Source organism: Varroa destructor, unplaced genomic scaffold (assembly GCF_002443255.2).
Source record: "Varroa destructor unplaced genomic scaffold, Vdes_3.0 BEIS01000001.1, whole genome shotgun sequence".
In the NCBI taxonomy this organism is placed as follows: domain Eukaryota; kingdom Metazoa; phylum Arthropoda; class Arachnida; order Mesostigmata; family Varroidae; genus Varroa; species Varroa destructor.
In genome coordinates, this window is record NW_019211454.1 from 34,641,053 (window position 1) to 34,667,609 (window position 26,557).

At 41.7% G+C, this 26,557-nt stretch overlaps 1 protein-coding gene and 1 long non-coding RNA gene across 18 annotated transcripts in view; one reads left to right on the top strand and one right to left on the bottom strand.

Moving 5' to 3' along the window:
• The window catches only part of LOC111243831 (uncharacterized), a 158,598-nt gene that overhangs the window by 43,109 nt on the left and 88,932 nt on the right, over positions 1-26,557 (bottom strand). For 4 of the 16 annotated variants that reach the window (XM_086978187.1, XM_086978189.1, XM_086978183.1 and 1 more), the window contains one exon: positions 21,787-21,881. The exons of 2 other annotated variants lie outside the window; for them this stretch is intronic. Coding sequence is in view for 2 of the 14 variants with exons in the window: in XM_086978180.1 (XP_086834306.1) it covers positions 24,732-24,784 (53 nt within the window). In the remaining 12 variants the exon portion in view is untranslated. Of the gene's footprint in view, positions 1-2,547; positions 3,220-21,782; positions 21,882-24,731; positions 24,785-26,557 lie in introns of those variants that run through there. 10 more of the 16 variants (XM_086978188.1, XM_086978182.1, XM_086978184.1 and 7 more) reach the window with 5 other exon arrangements.
• Positions 7,574-17,883, top strand: LOC111243860 (uncharacterized). 2 transcript variants are annotated; one of them, XR_002670641.2, is made up of 4 exons: positions 7,574-7,907; positions 10,636-10,740; positions 12,084-16,696; positions 17,097-17,883. It is a non-coding gene; the product is annotated as an uncharacterized LOC111243860 (long non-coding RNA). The 2 variants fall into 2 exon arrangements; XR_015319619.1 differs by having other exon boundaries at positions 10,636-10,735.

The following is a 26,557-nucleotide window of genomic DNA, read 5'->3' on the forward strand; positions in this document are numbered from 1 at the left end:
GAGACCAGAGTTCCATCGTTCACTCGCCGTTTCACTAAAAGCAATAGCAGTAATGCCTTCTGTGCATTTCTCTTTGGTGGACGCTCTTTTTTTTGGTGCTTCTCAGTTAAAGCAAGTATGATTTGGCAAGCTTAGATCGTAGATAGATACAGAGATTTCGACTTCCGCAGCGCATCTGTAGCACGTATAGTTACACAGACATTTTGATTAAGCCTAAGAAGAAGGTCCGGTTTGTAGGAAAGCCTTGAAACCAAAAAGGATCGCAAAGCTCGTCGCTGCATAGACTCCTATGATATGAATTCTAGTTTTCGTAGCCGATCAAGCACGGTTAACTAGAAAATTGACACAGCGGCAAACTCAGCCCCATCTGCTGACCGATCAGAAAAAAAATGACAAAAACGCATTCACCCCCAGTTGATTCGAAAACAGGTTGCTGTACAATAAAAGAAGACCTTATCTAGTGGGCAATGCACGAATGAATCACGAACTCCCATAGCTACAAGTATATTTTTCTAAAGTTCCCATTTACACCGTCTACGCTCTTCTCCATCGTATACAAGGCATAAAAGTTTGGAGAAACATTCATATCCGAAGCGGTGCGTGTCAGTCCACTTTGCCTGGGCTAGATATATTCAGACTTTGATAGGCACTTTTAAGGTATTTTGTCCCCCGGGACAAGACAAGGTTCCATGTTCCGCATGCCGTGGGCCATTTTTTCCGACCAGTTTCAACTTATCCGATTACTCCACTTGTCCGTCATACTATGGGTTCTTTGACTTCGTTTGCCCTGCTTTTTCTTCCTGCCTACTTTTACATATTTAGAATAACGTAAGTAATTTTCGTACCAAAATATTTACCACAATCAATCCCATCGTCCCCCGACTGGTATATATTTTCTATGTGTATAGGTAAAATAACAGATCAACACGACTTCGTGCTGTTTACTGGTATAAGCTAGCATCAGACCAGATCGACTCAGCAGAATCCGAAAGAATACGACACTCAGATACATGAACAAAATTCCCTGTAAAAGCCGCAGTTAGTTGACCTACGCAAATACGAACACTCGGTAACATCTGGCCATACTGCGCACATAAGCATGCCGTAGAATTTCATAGTGGCACTAAGCACTTATCATTCACCACAATCATCCTTCATTCACTAATTTGATTCGTTGGTTAGCGCTTCATTTGGCCCTTCCCAATCTTGTATTGAAACAGGCCTCTACCTTCATCACAGCATTAGGGATATGAGACATCGCCCAGCAAATCAGGACACTACGCTGTCACTGGGTGCCGACCATCGATTGATGGCGCTAGTGCCATTGGTCGGGATCTTCACATAGCCGTTCTTCGTTATACACGCTTCTACTACATGCTACCCATTGCCTCAATATTAAATCGCCATTCGAGGTCCAATTTTAACCCCAGCCTAACAACGCATGTAGCCTCATACGTCCGTTGCGAGAAACATCCCATATATAATTTGAGTTTATAATTAACTCGATACAAGTCTGTCATCCATGACGTTCATCGTGCTGGATTGATGATAAGATTTTCGGGTTTAGCGTGGCGTGACTGGACTATTATGAGGAAAACGTAAGGTGTTTTTTTATTAAAAAAAGCCAAAATATATCTTTGTTGCATCAGTACTATGAATTTCATGTATTGGACAACAAATCTTCGTGATTTTTTTAATTGAAAAATACATTTAGTTTAATGATCTTGTCTCTTCTTCGATTACGTTATAGTGTTTAGCTTCTTACGTATCTCGTACTTTTTTTAAATGAAACTCTAACCATGCGGACTATCCCATATAACAAGGGATCGCCTACACCCAAGAAACTTTCTAAGATGCTAAAGGTTTTAAAATAAATATGGAGTATTTTTTAGTTTTATATAGATATTCAACATAACTTTCAGCCTTGTTTACAGCCAACGAGACATTACGATGCAACACGGCGTGTACTTAAAGGCTTGCTCTCGTAACGCTGCCCAATGTAAGCACCAGTCCAAAATTAAGTTTAAATACAGAATGGATCTAAAAAAATTCTTCATGCTTTGGTAGACACTGTGGTGAGCTCAATGGGCTTACCACAAAACGTTCCCACTGAATCTATTCGTGAAGTGTACAAGCCAGCACGAAGCAGATGGTTTGTCCACTGGCCATGACTCTACCTGCGACCGACAACTCCTTTGAGCCGCTTACAAAAAGCTGCCAGAGGAATCTCGAGCTCAATCAGTTGTAGGCTCCCGCGGAGCACAAGCACGGGGTTGGACTGCATTGCTGGTCGGATCTGCTGGTTCAAATCTGATGGTTGAATTTGGACGAAATAAACTGGTAGCTTCTCAGTCACCTAAAATGCTTAATATCCCCTTAACGCCAGTGCCTTCTGGCACAAAGTGTATACATTAAATAATGTTGCTCCGGCTGTGCCTTTTCCCTGGCCGTCGATTCCTTGCCAGTACAAGAACCTATTATTTACTTAAATGCTTACTTATAGACATAGAATCTATGCACCGTTTATATATTTTCTGCTGTACTTACTTCCTTTAGTATTGAGGTGTGTCCCGAAAGCAGTCATGTTGATTCTGCTTTGGAAGCACTCACCCTCCGAATGGAGGGAAGCTGTCATCCTGAATTTAAAGGCACCACATAACCCTGCCGTTTCTGAGATGAAACGAATGAAGAGGTTCCACAGCACATTTTTTTTTACGAAAACGCTTTAAACTACTTAAATCACTTCAAATAAACTTCACTTAAAAGATCCCAGTTAAAGCGCATCGATTATTTCCATTTAGTAATAATACTTTGCTATAAGAGGGTTCACTCGGCAGAATAGCGTTGAGTCCTTAACTTGTTATCACAGTCGTGTTAACCTAGCTTACATGACTGGAGTTTTCGTTGTCTCTAACACATCCAATTACAAGGAACCACAACGGAACCAACAGCCAGCTTTTCTCAAACGTGTACCCTTGCCAACGCCTTTCGTAGCTTCTTTCATTTATCCACAGATTTCAGCGACGCCGAAAACGCGCATCAGAATCGAACGTTGGTTCCTAGCTATATAAGTTCGGTAACGATACCATTAATGTCCAAGATTTTGGCATTCTTTTCCTGCCTCTCATCGAAGTACAACTACGAAGAGACTTCTATATTCCTATGGCTAGCGCAGAATCTGTTAGTGTTCTTCCTTTTGCCTCCCGGCCCTCGTGGCTCGATACACGAGAGTCAAGCGCCACCCTGTTTATTCCGAGATTCAGCGGAGCCTTCAGCGAAGCCTTCCCCCTCTCCGCGACCTGCTTGTTTATGGCCAGTTAGTGTCTGTTTGATGGTGTTCGGCTTTCCCTGGCCTTTGAAGGTCTCCTCTACGTTGCTCTGACCTGTCCTAGCCGCTAACCAAGCCCGTGATTCCTAACGTAGATCATTAAAAATGTTTTAATTACAAAGTTACGAGCCCTTCATGTAGCAGGAGGCTTTTCACAATATAACTATGAATTTTCAGGGCTTCATCACTAGTAATCTTAGGGGCAGCGTGTCATTTGTAAGCATCCTTTTACTTATAGCTATCCTGCATTGAGGTTAGCGGTCGAAAATGAAACTAGAAAAGATATTGTATATCGAAAAGGGAACGTTTACTTGCCGACGTGTACTATCACAGGAAATGTATGCCAAATTTCTGTTTGATGGAAGACCCTAAGACATCAGCTTCGATAGTATTTTTTGCAATACTAACGTACCTACCAACCAACGTTTAAAATGTGGCCTCAGTTTCTATATAATGGGCCACAAACTTCTAATCATAACTAGCAAGTCAAATGAAAAACCTTATTGTTCCAGGACATATTAGGCTTGAAACTGTAACGCCGATGCATCAAAAGGATTAAGCAACAAATGAAGCTAATTATGGCACAGTTGCGTAAGGATCCACTTGAAAAGCTTTCGATGGATCACATCACTAAGCTTTTATCCTCGAGAGTTGTTCCAGATGAGTGTTAGAGTCAATTTGGTGTTTTTTTACGGATACTGTTTACTTCTACTGTTTTGTGTTTTTATTATCTTATTTTGAACAATTCAGCCCTGTTGACATCATATTAGGTTCGAAAGATTTTGAATTTAATTTAGCCACCGAGGCTTGGTTATGTTGGAAGTAAAGCAGTAGCATCTCTGTTTTAATATGGTATCTATAACGATACGAAAATGCTCAAATCAAGAGCAACATAATTCGTTAGACGCTACGTATGTTACTATTGTTGTTATTTTCATGATAAAATTACAGTTTCAATTGGTCGCGATGACGTAGCGGGTTAGTCAAAAAGATTTGTAGAAATCGTAAGTGTGCTACCATAATAGAAGAGTAACGTTAAAGAACAGCAGTAATACACCCACAGCCTCGACCCCGCAAAACGCGATCCGCCACAACCTAATCGTAATCGAAATGATTACTCGGGCACAATCGGCATCACGATATCTCATGCCAAATGTGCGTCGTGCAATTCATGCATTTTGTTTCTAGATACATAGGCCATAGGCTAGATACCATAGATACAAACCAATCTGTGGTACCAAATACCCTGGTCGGAAAAATAGTACAGCGTATGTCTGCACAACCGCCATGCCGTTTTCGTCTACGATACATCGAAGTATAGACTACCTGTTCTGTAAAAACGAGTAAAAATGAAAGCCATTTTCATTACCTGCCTCAACAAATGCTCTCCACAGCTAGTAGCAACTATATGTATATATATATATACACGTAGAAAGGCTGTACATGCGAAAAATTCCAGAGGAACTAATATCTGGCCTGATAGCAGGCCAAAAGTCTCAAAAATGCCAAAAAATTTAAAAGATGTCAAAAAGTCTTGAAACGATTAGACGTAGTAGCTTATTTGCACAACCTATTTAGCAGCTGGTATCCTCTTCTTCAAAATGGCATCATTTTCTTTACCAAAGGCACAGGTATATGAAGAACGTTTTTTCTGTGTTATTTCAATAACTTCTCAACGCCTTTGAGGGGTTCGTTAGAAAATACTGAGAATCTTTTTGTTCGCGTTATCAAAATCAAGATGAAACAGATGATTTCACAGAAATCACATGATGACTAACAATAATGTAGGCCGTTAATTTTAGACAAAATAGAAAATTGTCGATTTTGGTGAGAGCTCGTCAAGTGCAGACAAATTGAATAATGGCTGATCTAATTTTAAAGACGGCGCACCATTTTTCGCTACGTTGAGTTTGTTATTCTCGAAAGGTTTCATTCTGCTTCCGAGAATGATGTATTGCCCCCCTACGACAAAAAGCCCGTTAAAATATGTCCGCATTAGAATGCCCCACCATAATTTAAATGCGACATACGCGAAAGGTAAGTCGATTTTTCCACTTCTAGAATTACATTTGTATTTATTCTTCCGCAAATAGGAAGACATCATTCGCATGAAATAACACAAATCCAAAAAATTACACGATGAAAATGCATTTTAAGGTATCTGCTGAACTTTTATGCTATAGCACATTGTAGATTATAAATATTCTATGGATAAGAAATAGGCTTATGAAAATTTGTTTTCCAGTGCAATGTGATGGCCGGCGAATGATCGTGCTTGAAGCTGGATGCTCACGAGATCGCCGTTAGGCGCTAAGGCGCGTTTGTTAAGCCTAACGGGACGCATTGTCACACTAAAACGTTAGAACAGTCGTGCAGCCGGGCAGCTGAAACCTGTTTTGCCATCATATTTGTTCTTTGTATTTCAGCGATCTACGTAACGTAGATCGTAGTAGATAGCGTACGATCATTAAAGCACGTAGGAAAATGATGACACTAAAAGAACATTTTCTAGTGATAGTATTGACCGACAGTTTATTGAGTTACATATCAAGTTTAGTCTTTTCGCCTGATACTATTTATCTAACAGCTACTTCATAAAACAGCCCGAAAAAAATCAAATAGAATATAATTAGATCGCGTGGACCAGTTACCTGTAAACAAGCACAAGTCGGTAAGTTAATCTGTGATGTTCGTAGAAAGGCGACTGGAGCTCGTATTAGCCCATCGAGACCTATGTAGTAAATGCTTAGCTGTTGAATACACACGTAAACAGAATAATGATTAATAAAGGGTAACTTACTTGACAGATTAGTTACTTGCAGAAGATCATTAGAAATTGCAAATATGCCTTATAGTTTCCACGTTACTACTAAATTCGAATTCAATGGAACACCGACGACCGATCCGGAAAATCGATGAAAGGGTCTTACATGGTATTACTAGAGGTTAGTAAATAACAGCCGGGTGGAAAATCCATGGGCATCAAGACTATGTTGAAACTTAAGTTGCCGGAAACCAACTTGAGCAAGGTCAGTGTGCAAAAGGCAAAGGAAGCGATTTGTCGACTACGTCGACGTATTGGCGACACGTGTACGTACAGAGACGTGACGGCAGAAGCAAGTTGACCAGTTATGTAATACTAACAACAACCGCAAGGGACCAGCTACTCTTCTCATCGGCCCAGCTGGGTCCTTCGCATATCAAAAGCACGCTGATGGATACAGTTAATACAGAGACTACTATTATCTCGTGGACGAACTCCTTGTTTATTAGTAGACCCACCGGAGCCATAACGACTAGGCAACTTCTGTGCACCATACAAAGAGCATTGGAAACATTCTAGTAGGCCTTACATTCGTAATAATAATCAGAAATGGAATGAAATAATTTCTGGAAACCGTTTAAGAACGTATAATCAGCAAGTATAAGCATACCCTTAATCACTCTTTTTAGTTAAAATAGAATGAAGGAATATACCATCTCTTCCTCTTCTAGTGCTCAACCTAAGTTTTAAAAACTTTTCAATTCATATTAGAAATTCGGGTCGAAACCTAACCATCTGATGGATTCAAAAGACGCAATAAACAACTGGACAAAATTAGGGTATTATATTATACGATAAACTGTTCTTTCATGAGGCCATGTCAGAAGCAATATTTGACTCAGGTCGAAACAGGTGAAGCTGTATAAACTCGAGCTTCGATCGGCTTCGAAGGACCAGACCAGCTAGCCACTGTAATTGACGTTTCAACTATTATCGATTTGTTGAGCAATTATCAATATCGTATAGCTCGAAACGAAAAAAGGATGAAAAGGAGAATTCCTGCTTGCACAGGTGAAATGAGCTATCTTTTTTGCTGCATTCACATCGTATTTATTTTCTAGTTTCCATTTGCACTATATCGCTTTCAGATAAAACAGCTATCCTATTCAGTAAATGTATCTGGTACGACGTTTCTCTCTAACGTGTGCGTTTCTGCCTAGTCGTTCGAATTTATGCTGCACGCGTTCGAAGAGACACGCTGCTGTTGGCCGCATGGTCATCGCTTGCCTGTCTTCCCTTCTGAGGAGAGCAGGAATAAAGTGTTTCCGCATTTGTGCCTCATGACTTTTTTCGAGCGTTGTATGTTGGGCGGCAAAGGAGCGAGAAGGGAACAGTCAGCTTTCTAGCAGACGGCTGGCCAGCTGTGAGGGCAATACGGAACTTATTGTTATTATCTTTATGGAAGAACAGTTAAAGCCACGGAACAACCTTCGTCAAAGGTTTTCCATATTTGTAATGGTTTCTCAGAGAAAGACGTATGCCACGAACCCTCCAAACAGCGCGCAATTTATATGTACTCCTTTCTTAAGGCAGAACGCTACTGAAGACCATAAAAACAAGAGACCAAAATGTCGGCTGTTGAACTGGCGAACTTATTCTCAGTGTCAAGTGCAATTAGGTGCAGATAAGTGCTGCACCGTTCAAGGCGCTACTTCCGAACGAACCGCATGAGATTAATCGGAGAGCATTTCTGCACGCCAGGAAAAGTCTAGATAGCCTCAGCTGCATACAGTCCAACTCGCTGAACGTAATACGGTTAGTGATGCACAATGGGTATGAAATTACTCTATTGGACCATAGAGAATTAAGGCCGTCCAGCCAAGCATATATGATATATATTTGTTGTATAAAACTAACCAAAGCCATAGCGGATAGGTAACATATATGCACTAGAGAAAGAATACCCCAGGCGGTAGGTACCACACACATTCGAAAAATTCATCATCAATCTGAACACATTTTAAGTCGTTAAGTAAATAGCACTTAAGGACATGGCGTACAACATATGAAAGGCGGATTACCGTTCACAATTAAAATCACATAAACGGGTAAGCTTTTTTACCTTTCGTAGGTTGAGACTGGTCTGTATGTTGACGTTTTCCAATCTAATCTAAATAAATTTATGGAAATATCACAACGTTAAATACCATACGGTGGCCGCTAAGGATTAAAATTTTTGATAGAACAAGAGAAACTCACAAAATCCATTAAACATTTATTCTTTAAGCGGACATCTTTGCAGCCCTTCTCTAAATTAAACCACAGCGTACAAGCTCTGGTGTGATATACTGACCGTCAGTTCAAACTATGCTAATCCTGTTATATTACGTGCTTCATTTTTTCTATGTATAGCCCCCCAGTAAGATCAAAAAGTAGAGAAATAATTGTTACCAAATATATCTATAGCTGATCTTTCGCTGCCAGCGACTCTCAATTCATTTGCTGCAGTCATGAACAGCGTTGTCTTATGTACGGAAATATGTTCTTTATCATCCAAGGGCCTATTCAAGTTCGATCCGATCCAGCAAAAACAAAAAGGGGCAACAAAGGTACTTTAGTCACGTTTCCGATTGCCGTGAAGATGTGTGTTGAATATGGCGTCGTCGTTGTCCCTCGCTGAATGGGGGATGGGCGGCAGGGCCCTCTTACTTAGAAGCCAAAGTGTCTCCTGCCCTTTCTCTGTTGCTCTTTTACTTTATGTGCCATTTTGATACACGTTGACTGCAGCGTAACTCCGGATGTTCGCTTCGTACCCTTGACAAAAAGAAGGCCACGAGACAAGTCGGACAGGGACTTCCTGTCGTCTCAAGATTACAACGGTTGGTTTTTCCTTCCTTCGGTTGGTTCCATCCGCCTTGGCACTACTGGGACGGAACTACCTCACCAGTCCTGTCCTGCTGGTGTTGCGACCGAGCTAAGCTGTGACCCTGTGGAGCCACTTTGAGGCAGGCTTCATGCACCGAAGATGAATTATCAAGTCTCAAAGTTTTATCTTGGGCAGTCATGGGTATACGTTCTGGCAATGGAAACACACAGATCGACACATTAACCGACCGACTGACTGACCGGAGTCGGCTCTGCCCGTCGTTCCTACGTTCTTTTCCTTAGGAAACGGTCTTCGCAACGGCTCGTTGACGTGTCCCTTCCTCGTTCCCATTGCGTTCCACTTCTGGTGCACTTCGTCTTTTTCTTTTTTCTATTCTCCGGCACACGCAAATTCTTTTATCTTACTGGATTCTCCCTTCCAAGGATCCCACGGGAATGTCTCTCTTTTTCTCACAAACCCTTTTATAACCACACTTTGTGACGTCAATGAACCGTTACCGAAATGGGGGCGAAGCATTGGTGTATTCCTTTGGTACCTCTGCTGTCCCGGTACAACTAATACTGTGCCAATGGTTCAGCAGCCATTGTTTCTCTGATTGTGCTGGCTCTGCTGAACCTTTCCCCTCATCTGCTCCCCTTTTATCTGTAATTTCAGTTTACGTAAGTTCGCAGGCTCTTGTTCACATAATAATTGACCTTTCCCTTCGGCCTTCTTTCGCTTATGTTGTCATTCTCTACCAAGCAGCACGTTAGGCCCTTAGCTTACTTGTTTAAGCCTTAGCTTATGTTAAATGCATCGGTCCCACTTCGTGTTCGATAGAGCCTACGCCATCTACGGAACACACGATGAGTACTAAGCCCCGAAGAGTGCAAACAAAAGACATATGACGACTGTGAAGTAGCATAATGCGCAAAACAGCGGTCGGATTGCCGAACTAGACTAAAATTCTTAGAGAAACGGGTAGAGCTATGAGCTAGAAAAGGAAAACTTCCACCGACCCCAACGAGGTCGACCGAACACCACTCAAAGAACTGCAAATATAAGCATGATATAGGTAAATGTTTTTACTGCATTCTTTGGTTATTAGTATATTTTCATGTAACCATGCCGGGCGAGATACATTACGTTATTAGTTGAGCTACAACGAAAACAGCCAGATAAGTTAGGCCCTACCGTTAAATGCTAATTATTTCGAAGATAAGGGAATCGTGGAGGATCGTGACTGAGGGAATTACGTGTCCTAGGGTATTTAGTACTAAATATGAGAAATCAGTGGAGTGCACAGTTTGTAGCCGTGAGCGAAACACGTTTACCTACCATGCGTGGTTAAGCCATGGTCTACTTTCAACCCGCATATATTCGGACTGACTTGCCACTTCGTTCTATAGTTCAAACAGTGTTTGAAGAACTTAGCACGGGTCGTGTTGCCTGTCAGTAATTCCGTCGTAAATAACCAAAGATGATTTTAAATTGTATAGTCTAAAAGCACTTGACCTATCTATTCGCTTGCTTTGATGCGTATTGCCAACCAAATTGCAAAGCCTCAAATTAGGTCACTATATGTACTACAAGAAGTATTATCTATTGGAAAGCAAATCTGTTTTGTTTAGATCGTTGGGTAAATTAACGGGTTGTCCTTGTTGTAAAATCTTTTAGGGACGTCGTTGTAGGATACAATACGATATATATGGCAAGGCGGCGGATCATTTGGCTAAAACAGGACTCGCTTCTCTTCGCAGATACTCCAAGCAAGCAGGTAGGGTATGTGGGCCTTTTCTGTTCTTTCCTCAAACTTCGTCCCCTATAACTGTGGCATGTACTTTTTCGTGTTTAAGAAGATCGGAGCGCCGATGCGGAAAGCCCAACTTTTAATGTCTCGCAACAAGCCTGCAACGAAAAGGACCCTACCGCTGTTTTTTGCCTGCGTAGATAGAGTTGGCAGGTAGAGTCTGCGTACACATCGTCAACAGAGTCAAAATTCTGTCTGTTCTATTAAAGCGAGGTGGTGATACTCTACTCCTTGGCATCCACTCGTTCGTGTTTTGGGAGCGAAGTTTTGAACGTATCCTTTCAGCATAATGATTAGAAATCTACGTACTTTAGATCTAAAGTGCCGAGATACAACACATCCTATCGGACATGCTATAACAGAGATACGAAACGTCAGGCTTGTATAGAGCGATGTCCACATCTTTAATTTCATGCAGCTTCGTTTTCAAATCTTAGACCACTTACATGTATTATCGGCTTTTTTATTCCTTCTCTTTTTCCCTTGTCGGTGTCCGCTCGGTATTTCTGATTGTTTGGTATTGCAAAATCTCTTTTTCTGATACAGCACTAACGCAAGGCCATCTTTAAAGAATAAACGTACTACGCTAAACAATGAAAATGCTAAAATATGATAAAGAAACAAGAGCCATCAGAGACTGATAGAATATTGTTTGGTTAAGAAATGTACAATCTGAGAAATAATGATGATATTTCACTGCTCACTAAGTGCTTTTCCGTTGTTAGACAGTAAAGCAGCAACGCACGCGACGCCGCTTATTTGCACCATAATCATTCTGTACTACTCCTATAGTTGCCCTTCTATAGTCGGGGAAAGGAGGTGGGGGTAGCGTTGTTTTATACTTAGCTCTAACTACAACGACACCTTACTTCAAACAGTTCTATGTTTCAACTTTTACGTCCGGCAACTCCATTAGGTATTCGATCAGACGGATAAACGAACTGTATGCCTGCGCTTAAAGATAAGTAGACAAATAAGTTACCGGCTAGACTGCCACGCTGACACTTCGAATACCTACTACATAACAGGGTTACCACATTTGCTGCTGTTTCTATTGTTGCTAGTTTTACAGCATGCTCGATCGAAAATAAATTCTATTTTACCTTCCGTCGATTACTCTGAAGACAGAGATCTCTTTCCTGAGTTATTTTTGTTTTACTTTACTATATGCCTTTTCTCTGTCTCTGTTATTTTTTGCTAGGCAGCGAAAGGCCATATATTACGTAGTCAATATTTATCCACTCTAGGGAGCCCGTTCGTTGCCCACATACAGCGATTTTTCTTCTTTTCTTTTTGCACATCTTTACCAGTTTAGATCAGAACGTGCCCGGTGGGTCGTGCACCATCTTTCTTTGTGTCACGTGCACAGAGACAGCCATAGCTCCGTATGCCCCCGACATCGTCGCTGCCACCGCTGTGTTACCCACCGCCGTCACAGCAATCGTGATTACGTGCGTGAGCATGTCGGGGCCACGTCATCTATGACCATGGCCAAGGGAGAGGATCAGAGAGTAAAAACTACGATGCTGTCAATAGAGGGCCAGACAGTCGCTTGACGACGGCTCTTCTGCAAAGCGAAACGCAGCGGGAAAGCAGACGGTTGGAACAAGTTGCCGCTGAAGAAGCATCAACAGCAGCAGCGAAATCAACAGCAGTACAAAGATCCGAAACAGGAGAACAGTGAGTGGGCGAGCTTTTGACTTATGTGCCACTTCAAGCTTGTCGGCAGAATTTGAGGAGAACGAATGGGGAAACGGGGAAGGGCGGTGTCGGTCTTCCGGCGGAATACTGTTTATCAGACGCGCAGCATTCAACTGTAATAGACGTAAGGTGCTCATTATCCTTCTGGCTTGTTGAACCATCCTGCTTGCACTTTGGCAGCTGTTAGAGAGCACATCCATTTGCTATATTCATGACATCTAGCTCGTTGCTGACGCGAGTAAACCGAGTGGGAAGCTGGCTGTTCCCCTGTGATAACAACGGTAAACACGAATAAAGGCGTGCAGCAAAATGAGCAAGTTCGAAGCAGAAGGGAATGGCTTAGCGTTTCGAGTAACACCGGCCATCAGGTATCAGCATTCAAAATCTAGACGAAATGTTACGGTGCGTACGTTGTGTAGCCGGTGAAAACGCCACAGATAACGTCAGTCGTACACACCCTTGAAAAATGACTAACAAAATGGGTTTGCGCTTATCGGTTAAATAGATAGTATAAATCTCGACTATTGCTGTGTTTTAGGATAAATATCAAAGTTAAAGGATCGTCAAAAATGTTTACCGATAGGGCTTAGAGACTGTTGACTTTGTGAAATAAGACGATACAACGTTTCGGAATGAAATCGTATCTTAGTAAGTTTCCGTGAGGGTATTTTCGAGCATTAGTCAGGAAGAAGCTTTTGCTAAACACAGTTAGTATAAATATTACAATTCAATTCAAAAGAAGATAACATACAGATGCATAGTTTTCGAATAATGTACATATATGATCGGGGCTGCCTGGCGTACATCAGCGTCATCCTAGCACAAAAAATAACCTTGCAATTTTGTCGATATACCTCGTGGTTTTAATCGTTCATGTTGGGAGGTTCGTTCCCTAAGGTCGTCGTCCGGTCCGTCCCGTGTCCTTCGGTTTATACAAAGTTTAGTGCTTGTCTAGTTTGTCAAGACATATTTCGCTACTTCGTTAGACACAGCACCAGTAGAAGGCAACGATCGTCACACTTACACAACCCTAAGAACTGAATTTTTTCCTTGTTGTACATTGCTCCCCATTGCAGTTATTCGCGATTTGAGAGTTCGTCCCAGTGGGGTCTGTAACCCCTTTGTACACTAGTGTTATAGGTGCCTTCGCTGTTAGCGTAACAGCAGCTGGAACAGAAATAAAAGCTTAGGATTTCGCCCCAACATTCGAACTGGGTACGTCCACTTGAGCCTCAAGCTTCAACTGAACGTTCTCAGCTACACAATTCGAAGACCTAAGCTTTATTCGCAATTAGATCAATTTGTACGTTCGCTTAGCGTCGCGCATCGATCGGGCGTACACAGTTGAAATAATGTCGATTGTTGTTCCATAGGTATATATCCCGTTCTGCTTGCGTACACTCGGCTTCTATAGTTATATAGCCACTTAACGAGGAACTCTGGAATCATCATGGGCAAGCGCATTTCCATGCATGTATATTGTGGCGTAACATGCCGGATCAGGCGGCAGAGATGTGCGGCGGATAGGTAAAATAGGAGCGTTCGGGAAAAGGAGGCGCCAAGTGCTATAGACAAGTTTTCTATGTCTATAGAAGATAGCCGGCCAGCTAGCCAAAGGGCTCGTGCTATAGTTTAGCGGATTTACCTCTCTTTTTTGCTAAGCATCTAATTCTTACATAGAAACGTAGATATCCACATCCAGAGCCGCCGCAGTATGCGAAAATTAGGCAATATAATTCTTGGAGAAAAAACTTCCTCATTATACCTATGCGGTGCTAGAAATAACGTTTTGTGAGAAACAAAAACACAAACGAAGACCGTAGCGGATTTGGTTCATAGCGAGCGCTATCTGAATGGCGGGAAAGGTGCGCAGTGTAAACGTAGTAGTGGTACAAACACTCTGTTGATGTTGCCGTCAAAAGTAACTAAATAAATAAAAATGTCAAACGTGTTATATTCGTCCCAACTAAAAATGCAAGTAGCGACTTTGAAAGATAAAGAATAGGCGTCCCACGTGTATTTGTTGCCGTTTGCAATCAAAGCCACGGCTCCATCCGCCCGTGTTGTGCGTTCGTTGTAATCAATCACTGCCGCATATCTGCTTCTAGGGTGATCTGTTTTTTTGCTTCCACATATATAGGAACGCAAAATTATACAAACAAACGACGTTGGGCCTGACTGCACTTTTTCACCTGAAATGTTTTTGCCCAGTATAAATAGCACACTTAAAGTTCATATTGCAACTGTAAAACGACGCGTTACCTGAGGAGTTTTTAGAGTTTTTCTCGGTTTACTTGTCATCGAATAATGTTTGGAGCAAGAGCAGCGATAACGCCAAATCGCTGGGGCTGCTTCTTAGCGCAGGATGGGATCGATTTGGTGTCACCAAAACGGACCCCTTTTCATTATTCTGCTAGCATCCTAAATAGCTTCACTGGTGCTCGTACATTTTCAATCGACGGCATCGCAATGACCAGACCACCAAGCGAACTCTCTCTCTATCAGCGCGTCTCTCTTTTCGTCTCATTGCATACATTGAACGAACTTCGCCCCCATCCCGAGCCTAATCTTCTAGGTGTAGACGTTACCTGTAGGTTAGTAGTCGAAACCACTATGGCTTTGACCGCGACCGAGTTTGGGCATTGGCTCTCGTTGCCAAGCTGAAGCCGACAATGATCCTTGACAGTCTCGCCATTTTACGTAATATCATTCAATAATAGTGAAACAGTCCTACGTCAACGAAACGAAGCCTTGTGTCTCTCTTTGAAACGATTCGCTTATGCCCGGCTAACCCAAACAAAAAGCAAGATGCTCTCCATAAAAGTAGTGCGTGCTGACTGACTCTGAAACGTCTCATGACACAACGATGGGGGCCAGGAAGGACGACAACCCGTTGCCCACAGCTCCGAGCTGCTGAGAAACCGAGAATACTGGAGCTACCCTCAAAGGTGGCACATACGCAAAATCTAACTTTCGTAGCATCCTTCCCTACCCCGGCAACCAAGTCAAGATTTGCCAGTGATCTTCTCCAGGCAAACACCTATAAAAAATGACAATGACGATGAACTATAGGCCGGACGATAATGCGTTTGAGAGGGAAGAAGGCGAACCGATACGTCCTGCGACCATTTCATCTGCGGGAAGATGTCTCGACCTTGCTCCTTCAATGGGCAACGCGAAGACAACCCTATAGATCGAGATCGCTATACCAGAGAGGAACCAGTTCTGTCGGCCTCAGATATGAGAATAGAAATCGTTTCTAGTTTGCCTATTTCTCGGCCACTGCCTCTTCCATTAGCTAGATTTTTTTCACCTTTTCAAATATATCGTATAGTACAATTTTGTTCTTTTATCTATGTCCTGCCTCGATTTATTTCTTTCTATACGCTAACTTAATTTACGGTTTTGCTACAATGTTCAGTAGTATCTTACTAGATAGCTCGCTAGATCCAAGAGTAATCTTCGGTCTGAAACTGCGTACAAAATTCACCTTTCGTAAACGTCGCCATATTGACATTTGATTGCAATAACGGAATCCCACAAAATCTCTCCCACAAATATACGTTATTCAGATAATACTATTCGACAGGAATATCATCAAAATGTGACACTCTCTTGTGAAATTTGTACCTGTCTCTAAAAGGCCAAAAGATACATGCAGAACTGTAGAAATATGCAAAAGTAACTAGCCCAGACTAAGATTTAAATATCAAATTCAGGTCACTGAACTAACATCCTTTGCCAACATAACGCACATGATAATCCAACTCGTTTGTAGCTGCTCTGCGCGAATTCTACATTAAAAAGCCAAATCGAACGATTGGTATTACTGTTACCAGCGTCCCTAGCTAGATAGTCGGAGCATTAACCAAGAATAGGTCTGCTAGATAGAGAACGCAAAACAAATATTCAAATAGGAGTTTGTTCGATGTTTGACATATTGGCGGGTAATTTGCTCAGCGGGCAGACCGCCGCCAAGTAGCCTATCACCAACCAATGGCCATAGGAGCTCAATTAATCGCGCCATAAACATATGTCATTTAACAGCTAGGGTGGACCATCGGTTCTAATTTGTGCTAGCCATGTAGTCCAAGCAGCGGTGGATCGAATCTAAACATTATTGGCTAGCAAGTTGTCCTACAGCGAGGCATTGATTGATACATACGTGATTATGCCAACCGTGTGTAGTTAAGATAGAGATCCAGACATTCAACATGATGCTTAACGGTAAGATGGAGCAAAAATTTCGACACATATATCGGTGTCGACTTTAATGACTACTATTCATATTATACGTACAGGAAAAATAGAAACAGCTATTGGGATCGGATTGTGCGTCTTCTTTGTAACATTGTCCTTAGATGCAATCGAGATGTGTCAACAAAACGGCTTTTCTTGCTAAAGCTTCGAGCATGTGGTGATAGAGTTCCAGTTCAACGTATGTTCGTTGTCATCACCCTGCGTTAAATTTGACGATTAAGTAAACGTAAAAACTGGTAGCATGGTTAACACTATCGCATATTATGTTATGGTGTTATTCTTAATCATATTAAAGTCTAATCTATTTGTATTTTTTGCCGCGACATTTGGGTAACATAATAAATTCTGCACTGATTACCACCACAAGAAGGAACGCGAACGTTCGGGCGACGGCCAGATTTGCTTTACCGGTCATTGCCATGGATAGCAGTCACCTAACTGGATTCAATGTTATTTAAAAGCTGAGGGTGGTGCATACCGTCACATAGTGAATTTGTCGCCGTCGTGTTGATAAAGTCTTCACAGCCACTCTATACCCAGTCTATTTATTCCGCAATACTCAACATCACGCGCAACCCCTAGCAGCAAACAGCTGCGATTACTGTCACACATACGCGTCATGTAGAATAAAGGACCTACATTGCGGATAGCATTCGCACATTAGTTCGAGCCGCCGCGCTGGCACAACCGAACAGCAGGCCATGACATTGCAGGCCAGAGGAATGAATTAGCTAATAAGACGGGTTTTATGTCCCTATGGAATACAGAAAATCATTGGCGACTAGTGCTAGCGCCTCGTGCGACTGATAGAGCGACTCTCCCTATACACAGATCACATTTGGCCCATAGATACGTAGATAAGGCATGACAGAGCACAGAAGCGTGAAACTCTGATAACACTAATATTTTGCCGTTTTAACCGATAAAGAGAGAAATAGAAAAAAAAAAAAACATTAAGTATTTTTTTCACGCAAATGTGAAAAGCAGCGTCGAATTATATCATTTAGATCGGAAGAAACTCGCATCTGGAAGAGATCAAAATAGAACTTCACAGTTTTGATTGTCTAACTTAGAAATAGAAATTGAGCTAGATGTATACATAATGTATAATTCTATATATCATGCAAACCAATAAAAATTCGGTTCCGCCTATATTTATCCAGGGTGATCTCTGTAGCTATACTTATTGGTTAAATATATAAGTTTATCGTAAAATACAGCAAGAGAACATTATACGATATTAAGTCGGAAAGGTTGAGAAGCTGCAACAGTATTAACATTAGAAGGAACAGTTCTCGGGTCGCTCATAATTTTCCCGTTTTTCTTTTTTAAAAAATATACAGCTACCACTTTCACGCCTCAGTCGCGCTCGAAAGGTTTCTTCTGAAGGTCTGTTGTCGCCGTAGGAACCATCTGTCTGGATAAAAACCAAACTATATCACTAGAGACATCGCTTTCACCGAAGTGCCCTTCTGCGATGTCTGCATCGCATTAAGTTCCTGTTTTTCTGCTTCTTTCTTTAACACTACTACGTTATCAAAGTAAGGCCTCGCACTAGAAGAAAACACTCCGTCGACTATCCGAATCTGTCCAAGTAACCTAACGACCTAACCGCTACTAAATGAATAGAACGTCCGGCGACACTGACAGCGCTGCACATATATTTCCGTGTCGGCACAAAAAGAATTCACGCTCTCGTAGCTGGCCACACAGACTCCTGCCGCTTTTTCTGCTGTTTCTCTCCATTCGCGCACCCCCCGAGGAATGAATGTATGGGGTGCGGGAATAAGAAAGGCGGAAAGGATCAATAAAGCAAGCTAGCTTATTACGACATTTCGCGTTCTATTGCAAATTTCCGCCGCTGCCGCCGCTAAAATTAACTGCATCGCGGCTATGCAGAGCAGAGGCACAAGTACGTATAGTGCGCCTTTATTCGATTTACTCGATTCACTGAATAAGTCCGCCAAACAAAGCCCGAACGGAGCCAAAAGAAAGGCGAGTTTGGATTTGCCCCAAATGTACGCCTTTGCCTTAAGATGATCGTAGGGTGCTAACTTAATGAAAACAATAGATGCGTAGGCGCACTACAAAACTGTGCGTTTAAAAAGCTGTTTCAAGGTGGTATTTAGAAAATATAGCACATAAGAGCTGTGTATTCGGTCTGAAATTAATGCCAATTTCATTCGGTGGCGGCATTCCGTTATAATACAGTAGGCTTACCGTCTGTCAAGTGCCAGCCAAACTAGCTGTGTAAATTCGGCTGATAGGCTTATGTCGTTCGAATACGATCGCGTCGTAGCATAAGCGCTTAATGCCTCTTTATTTATTTATTGCATCAATTGAGATGCAGTTTTGGACCCCAGAAGACTTCAAATGTAACACTCTTTTATTGAACAGTACGAAAGGAAGGTGGCCAAGACAAGGCCGGACTTTTCGATGGGAGGAATAACTATTAATTTCGAATAGAAGAAAGCCTTCGTAGTGAATAAAGATTTGATTGTAGAACGTCCTTTACACAATTTGCGGCATGCCCTTGGCTTAATTGAAGCTTTTCATTAACTGAGTGATACATGTAGTTGTAAATAATGCCACTCTCTATGTGCAGTCTACCATACCATAGAAATGAGTAGAAGAGTTAAACGATTGCCCCACCAAAAAGATTGGCGCTCTTGCGTTAGAAAACTCTGAACTGTTGTTTGCGAGTCGTTTAAACAAATTTGCGTCATTCTACATGAAAATACATGGCACACTATGTACTTAGCCTTGAACGTGCTACTCTAACGTATTCTCATAGTCAGATCAGTTTTTCAATGCAGTTCCCTGTTTTAAGTACCGCAGATACGACCTGCCCGCCAGGTAGCTAGCACTAATGGAATAGATATTTTGCTTCAGTGGAAACCCCACGAAGAGTGAACATTGGCTTCTATAGGTAACACAGTAAGCAGATAAATTCTTGTGAAGCGCATTTAGAGGAAATAGGATGTCTGCGTAAAAAAATTCCACCGACGGAAAATAGAGATTCTAATAATATCACTATCACTATAGTGTGCCTTCCTTTGGTGAGGTGTCATACACAAGTTCTTGCGACAATCAAACGGTTCTTCAGCTAATGGACACGCTGGGCCTGTCGATGCTGCATGTCGCACTATGTCGGTGAAAGGAGTTTCGCGCACGCAGTGGCATAACTAATTCCCGTCTAGCCCGAAACGTGCTGCACGCAAGCTAACAATGGGGCAAGCCCAAATATGAAAACGAAGTAGTCGTCTCTCATGGTTTCGTAATGGCGCCCTAGTGAGAGGTCATCCATTTTGCGCAAGCTCCGTCACATACAGAAAGTAATAGACATGGCTAACCTACTTTTACCTGTGTGTAGAGCCATAGCCAGTCCTCTTTCGAAGCTTCCTCGATGGCGAATTAATCCACCTTTGACTCAGACCAGATAACAAACGAGGCTGCAGATGTTTAGTGTATGGCTTTTTTCTGCCTCGTCGAATCGATAGAGCGCTATAGCTAAACTGCTAAGCTCTCGCACTGCACTACCCCGCCTGAAGAATGGGACCCACTCATTTAATGGCATTAACAATTGTACAGAAGAAAAATCGACGAAATGTCTTTACCAGCCACCGTCGTAATGAGACAAGTCAACTGTATACTGGACCCCCAGCCCGTAGCATTCTTCTCATACTCTTCGATTGCGATGCCCAGACGCTGCCGGCTTGCCTGAACAGGTAAGTCGTACATCAAACCCACCTGCAAGTGCACCTGCTTCCCTTATTCGATGCTTCAAAACTCTCTTGATAATACCTTTTCTTTTTCAACATATATTTTATGATACGTATCGAGAATCTTTCCTTAGAGAAATTTTCCCTGCGTAATTTGAGGACCATAAACGAACACTGTTCACGAGACGGAAACGATGCCACCAAATAGTTAATGTCTCTTAACGTAATTCAGTTATCTGATACAGGCAACTTGTATGACTCTTTTGACGCGGTCAGAAGTGTGAAATCATTATATTTGTTATAGATAACTAAATATGATTAAGAATCCACAGTGTATTGACTCGAATCTGTTGGCCCTCGTTTCAGATACCATAGGATCCGCTGTAAAAAAAAAAATAGACAAATGTAGTCACCGCAGTAAACCTTCTTCGTATCAGGACTCGCAATGTTTAGTTTTCATGCATATTTTCAAACGTGACGTGTATTCCGACTACCATCTAAATTACTAGAACTTGTAGCCGTTTCTGTTAGGCCATTACGCTGCGAAATATCGCCAGCTATCGATCTAGATTGCATAACCTAATGATTCCTAGCTGCTTGTCCTATATGCGACTAGTCCCACAGAAGGGCCTAGCCCATCATCCTCCCCCTCCCCGGCTTGACGCCATTCGTTTCTGCTTTGTGAAGACGCTCCATATATCGTTCTGCGCTCTGCGGCAGTTGCTGTTTGAGAAAAACCTGCGCAGCCTTTGCCAGTAGCCTTTGCTTTGTAGCGAGCCGATTACAGGCTTAGCTTATACAGAAACCAAGTGGGCCGCTAACAGGACTGCCAGCAGCCACACCAAACACTAAGCGTTCCCAAAGGCACTATTCTCTTTTTGTAGAAATTTTGATTGTCTGCACCTAGCTAGCATTTCTGGAAAAAATTTCGTGAAAGTGGAGCAGGCTACGCCAGACCTGCCTCGAGATAATAGCTGAAAAATGTATGCACGGTTCCTCCCGTCGTCAGGAGCAGTACGCCTGCTAGCTTCGGTGGGTGCAGAAGTCTCTGGAAACTGCCGTTGCTCAAGAGAAAATGACATGGCTGACAGATTTTGATGAACACTGTCCACAAAACAGTGTGCTTCCATTGTTTCAGCACAGCATCGACTCCCTAGACAATTTCCCGGGTTAACGGAAAAGCGGATATCATGTTTTCTTTATTCGACATGTAACTCTCCAGTCTTACATCAAGGTCCTCTCTGCAGTGTCAAGATGACATTTGCCTCACTTCCTTTTCCCGACATTTTTCACCTATTTATTTCAGAACTCGCTATCTCACAGTAGCGTACTTGCCGATCAACGGTCGTCTGTCAATTGTCGGTCGATTTCCACTCCAGTGCTCAGCAAGTTTCGCTGGTTTTATCTGCCTGTTGTTTCCTTGTCCTTAGCTGGAACAATAGAAAATACAAAAAACTCAGCAAATGTCGGCCTCTATCGTTCGGTTCTCTCAGATCTTGTCCTCCGTTCTACTACACACTTAGCGCTTATTTCAATCGCCAATTCTGTCCTTGTCTATCTAACTTATTTGTGCTTTGCTATTTCGTAACCAATCGCTTCGTCTCTTTCTGTCGTCATGTTTTTATTTAATATTGCGCTGCCTAACTTGTAGTACGGTACGAAACAGCCGATGCCCCTCCCAAGTATTTATTTTTTATTATTATGCAATTAAGGTGACAGCAATAGGATAGCTTTTATCTTTTACAACAACGGTCTATGTTATGAAAGGGAATAGTGAAGGCTTTTAGAGTGGTGGTTCGAACCCTTTAGATTGACAGGAGAGATTTGGCGCCAGGTCTTCTTGTTTACAACATGATCCAATGTAGAAACAGGTGTGCAGTGTCTCGTGTCTGATAAATAGAACCGAAGGAATTTTTTCTGGTCATAATAAGAATAACATATGACTAGAATAATCCACACATGTCTACTTTTATTTACCGCAAGAACTCAATATAGTTTAATAACAACCATAATATACGTCACATTTATAGCAGTTTAGTGCCAGACAGACGTACCCTCTAACTAGCGTTTTAATCTAGATATTTTCTGAAAGTGTTTTTTAGGAAAAGACGGATTTGGCATGCCCTGCTTTCCCTTCGAGCGTATAGGAACATTTATGCCAACTGTTGTGCTTGCACCGTTTACATCATAGACCGCCCAGTTGTCAATCTCGTGTAACCTAAATGTAGCCCTGAATGTTTCTCAGTTAAGATTGGCCGGTCTAAATATTGTTGTAAACGTTTACCTCGACGTTTTCCCAGTAATGGACTATATTCATTGCAAATATATAATAGACTGAGTGACTATATGTAAGAGCATGTAATTCTCGTAGTTCGTGAGTTCTAAATACTCGCAACGCTAGGTTTGCCACTAATGACCTCCTATTATGAAATTCGTTTTAGCTAACGTATGACATGCTTTCATGAGAGCGAGCTGACCGTGAAGAAATACTGCGACAATTTTGATTACATCGCTTTCACATTGTTTCTAAGAGCCCCTTAAGGACTGTGCATGTCAATATTCAGTGTCTACTCTATATATACTCTGAAGGCCACACTCGTTTGAAGATCGGAAGGCAGTGAACGTCTAGGCGTAATTGCATCAAATCTCTGATCCAAAGTTCAAGGCATATATGTCACTGCAAAACCTATCTTTAACGCATATGTTACTCAGCTACGTGATACGTCATAAGCAAGTTTAATGAGATTTTGTTTAAGCATCGGTAGACGCCGACAATTCTGTTTACCATAAGCTTCGAGTGTATAAATCGAGTGCACTTATTAACACTAGAGACAAAACGTACAAGAAGACATACATGCAACGCCAAAAACACGACTGCCATACACACATGCGATCAAAATCTTATCTCCGAGAAACATTATGTTCAAGTTGAAAAGTTCAGAAGAACTTATTTGGCTATTTACATTGTACGTAATGGCAGATAACGCTGTCGAGTTGGGTACGAAGGCTGTAACAGCGAGACAGGCGCATCTTGTGGTAGGACCCGTTATCGCTTTCCAACTCACACGATCATAACGTAGTAACACTTTTTTTTCTAACGGTTTCTCGAGGCGAATTTTGAAGGCAAGTAGCAGAAACATTTCTAACAGACGACTGATTACTGCGATTAAAGCACGAGTAAATCAGCGCAGGATAGAACAGTCGCCCATGTAGGACACCCAGATTCCTTTGGATCCAGCCAGTCAATAAGCTGACAGCCACACGCTTTCGATGCGTTTGCTAATAGTAATCACTTAAGTACTGCACAGAACGCTATCTTTACACAGCAATCGAAGATGACGCCAAAAAAAAGGTGTTGGAAGTAACCAAAACCTTTCTCTCCCGCACGCTACTTATACCTTTCTACAGGAGCCTACGACACACGTAAGAGACAATTTCCATAATTAGCGGTTTTAGTACATTGCTATGAAGGTAAGATTTATCCACGCGATGCAAAGTGTTCGAATCCATTCAGAGTGACCTGCGTGTACACATCCCGCCCTTCTCCATATGCACACAGAATGTCACACAGCGGGCCACCGGGTAAAGTGCTGAGCTAGTTCCAAGTGGATTTGCCGGCCTAGACAAAGCCGATTCGATAGCGTTTGCAGTGTTTTTATACTGATCGTGTATATTATCGATAAATATTACAGTTTCATACAAGCTTTAGATGGGGACGTTAGCCGCACTCATCTCAAACGAGATCAGCTTTGTTCATTCTAACTTGCTTCCATTTGGGTGTTTATTGCAGTGACGAATACTGAGACGCTACGAATGCAGTGTGTTAACTATCACGGGTCACTATTATTATATTTACGGAATATCGGGGTGCTGTGTGTTGGCTATCAAAGTAGCACTTTTGCAGTTCGTTCCCGCCGCTACTTCTTTGTCATCGTCCGGTCGGAGCGACAGACACGCTAGTGACTGTCTGTGTGGTTGTTAGTTTTATGGTGATTTGTGCGTACGTGAAAGCGATGAGCATGCTTTGGATATATATAGGTTTAACGGTGGTCTGCTAGCATCGTAGCCTGTTAGTTACTACATCTGTACAGGACAATTAGGCCATGAAGTAAATATCCCTCTTCTCCGAAACAGCCACATTCCACAACCTAGCGAAAATTTTCTAATTTGGGATCCTAAGAATTCTTCGTTCGTACTATAATGTGATGATAATAATAATAAGGTGGAAAAGAAGCAGACAGTATCAAGTATTCACGAGGCTAAAGAGGAATTTTACCTACATGAATAAATCCCGAAGAAGCGCTCGACGTCCTACGACCAATACAAGACAAAGCTGAAACAACACGATATTACAAGAGGAAAAATTACAAAGCGGACAAAGATAGGTGCTGACGTAATTTCCTAAAATCCTAGGATTTCCCAATACGTATCGAAACCATACGGCCATATGTGCTATTTTTACGTAGGCTGATTCAATGATTCGTGCAAAATTCTAAATTTCATTCAGTTTTTTTAACTGGCGTATAATAACAATAGTTCGAGTAGCAGAAACCTTCCGACAACTGCCGTACAGCGAACGGTATTTTCAGATTGGACCGCCGAAAACTGGAGCCCTTTTAAAACCTCTTCGTCCTCGACAGAAGGAGCAATAGTCTGTTTCTATGGGTGGCTATCTTTGAATGATGATGGTCACTATTATTATTATATTTTTATTAATTGTGCTTATTGGGTACGAATATTGAATTATTCCGATGTAAATATAAAAAGGCTTCATCTGAGCTACCAGCCTGAAGCGACACCGAGAGTAATGAAGTATGGACTCCCATAGATGAACATATTACTTAGGGGTCAAAGGCTACACGTATACGGTGAAAAAATGAGAAGAGCTTAAGTCCATGTAGGTAGATATTTTACGTACATAAATTTAAGCGCAGGTGAACAGTCCATCCCACTGTATTATTGTCAGGCATGTTCACAGAAATTATATAGGATGAGATGAGAATCTGTTTCGTAAGCTGTTTCATTTTTTGTACCTGAACTCAACTATGCCTCACAAGTACGTAGGCCTCTACTATGTACAACAACAGTAATAATAATAATATTATCATAATTTTATATATATATATATATAATTTTATATATATAGCTTATTTTTCATGCCTAGAGTAATTAGCACCAACCAGAAACATACAAGTAATAACAGAAGAAGCGCACTAAGGCAGTAACAGACGAGGAAATATTTGCTTCACCACTCATCGTTTCCCCGCTCCGTAGTTGTCTAAACCGGCAACGCATACATACATACATACATATATATGATAAATAGAATACATCCAGCGTGGCCTAAAAGTCATCGTCGTCGTCATCGTGGCAGTAAGAAATGGAGAAGCAATCAACACCCCCTCCACCCGCCGAAATTCTTCATCTGTCTGAAAATACTAGAAGACTAGCTTGTCTTCTGCAGCTGCATTATATAGAAAACGGCGCTTTTATATGTACGATATAATAATTTGACTAACCGTCGTCAGGCCAAACATACAAAAGAAAGGTACACGCACACGTGCACATGAACAAATTCGTTTCCCAGCTACTATTGTCATCGCCACTACTCACAAAATGCTGCTTGTATTACTATGCTATTATATATGATTAATTATATAACGTATGTGTGCCAGAGTATGCATTTGCATTTGCTCGAGAAGACATTTATTATGAAGCTGTACTACTTTCTGGACTTGATACGCACCGTCATAAGATATACGTCCGCGAGTGTGCTTCTAAATAAAGACATTTTTACATAGAAAGTGATCTACTAGAATATAATGTATAACCTGGCGGTGGAATCAGCAGTATTTTTGTAGAGGAAAACAATGGAATATGGAAAAGTACATCTTTTTATAGTTAGGTGTGACAAATCTATATAGTGGTATATCGTATGTGTGCACATTATTTGAGAACCTAGACTAAAACTTCATTTGTTCTAGGTTAACTATAAATATAATAAGAGAAAAACATCATATTCTAAGCGATCCTTCTACTGACAAAAGGGAGTACGTTAGCAGTTTGAGATGCATAGCAACCTCTACATACAAAAAAGCTCAAATCA